Here is a 419-nt window from a genome sequence, read left to right as displayed (position 1 = left end):
TTTTGATGCCTAAAAAACCAAGCTTCAGCATTCAAAAGCTTGTCTTTTGCTGTTTGGGATTGTAACTTGATGGTGAAGAAACCTCTACTCATAGGAATTAGCTGAACCGCACCTTGACCTAGCTGCCATTGATGTTCCAAATCATCCTTCACCTCTTGGAAAGTAATTCCTTTGAAATCTAAACGTCCAATAAGACTGAATTTCCAAATATCACAACCTTCCAAATAGAAAGATTCAGGTAAAACAATCGCTGGTTTTCCTTCTTTTATCGTTGGCAATGGTAAAGAACTGAGATCAATAGATGTTGTTGGAAGCTGTTGCTTCCCCTTCACCTGATCAGCATAAGTACGAGACCTAACATGAGACGCATGAGAAGCATCTCCCATCTCAAATCACCCGTAGATGATTGAGGAGAACCA

At 40.1% G+C, this 419-nt stretch overlaps 1 protein-coding gene across 1 annotated transcript in view; it reads right to left on the bottom strand.

Annotated features, from left to right (window-relative positions):
• The window catches only part of LOC113340798, a gene marked incomplete at its 3' end in the record, with an annotated part of 954 nt that extends 568 nt beyond the window's left edge, over positions 1-386 (bottom strand). Inside the window, exon 1 of the mRNA XM_026585871.1 lies at positions 19-386. Coding sequence (XP_026441656.1) covers positions 19-386 — 368 coding nt within the window. The remainder of the gene's footprint in view (positions 1-18) is intronic.
• Positions 387-419: the final 33 nt, after the last annotated feature.

This window comes from Papaver somniferum, unplaced genomic scaffold (genome assembly GCF_003573695.1).
Source record: "Papaver somniferum cultivar HN1 unplaced genomic scaffold, ASM357369v1 unplaced-scaffold_23749, whole genome shotgun sequence".
NCBI lineage: Eukaryota > Viridiplantae > Streptophyta > Magnoliopsida > Ranunculales > Papaveraceae > Papaver > Papaver somniferum.
Note: the sequence above shows the minus strand (reverse complement) of the source record. Positions and strands in the feature narration are given on the sequence as shown.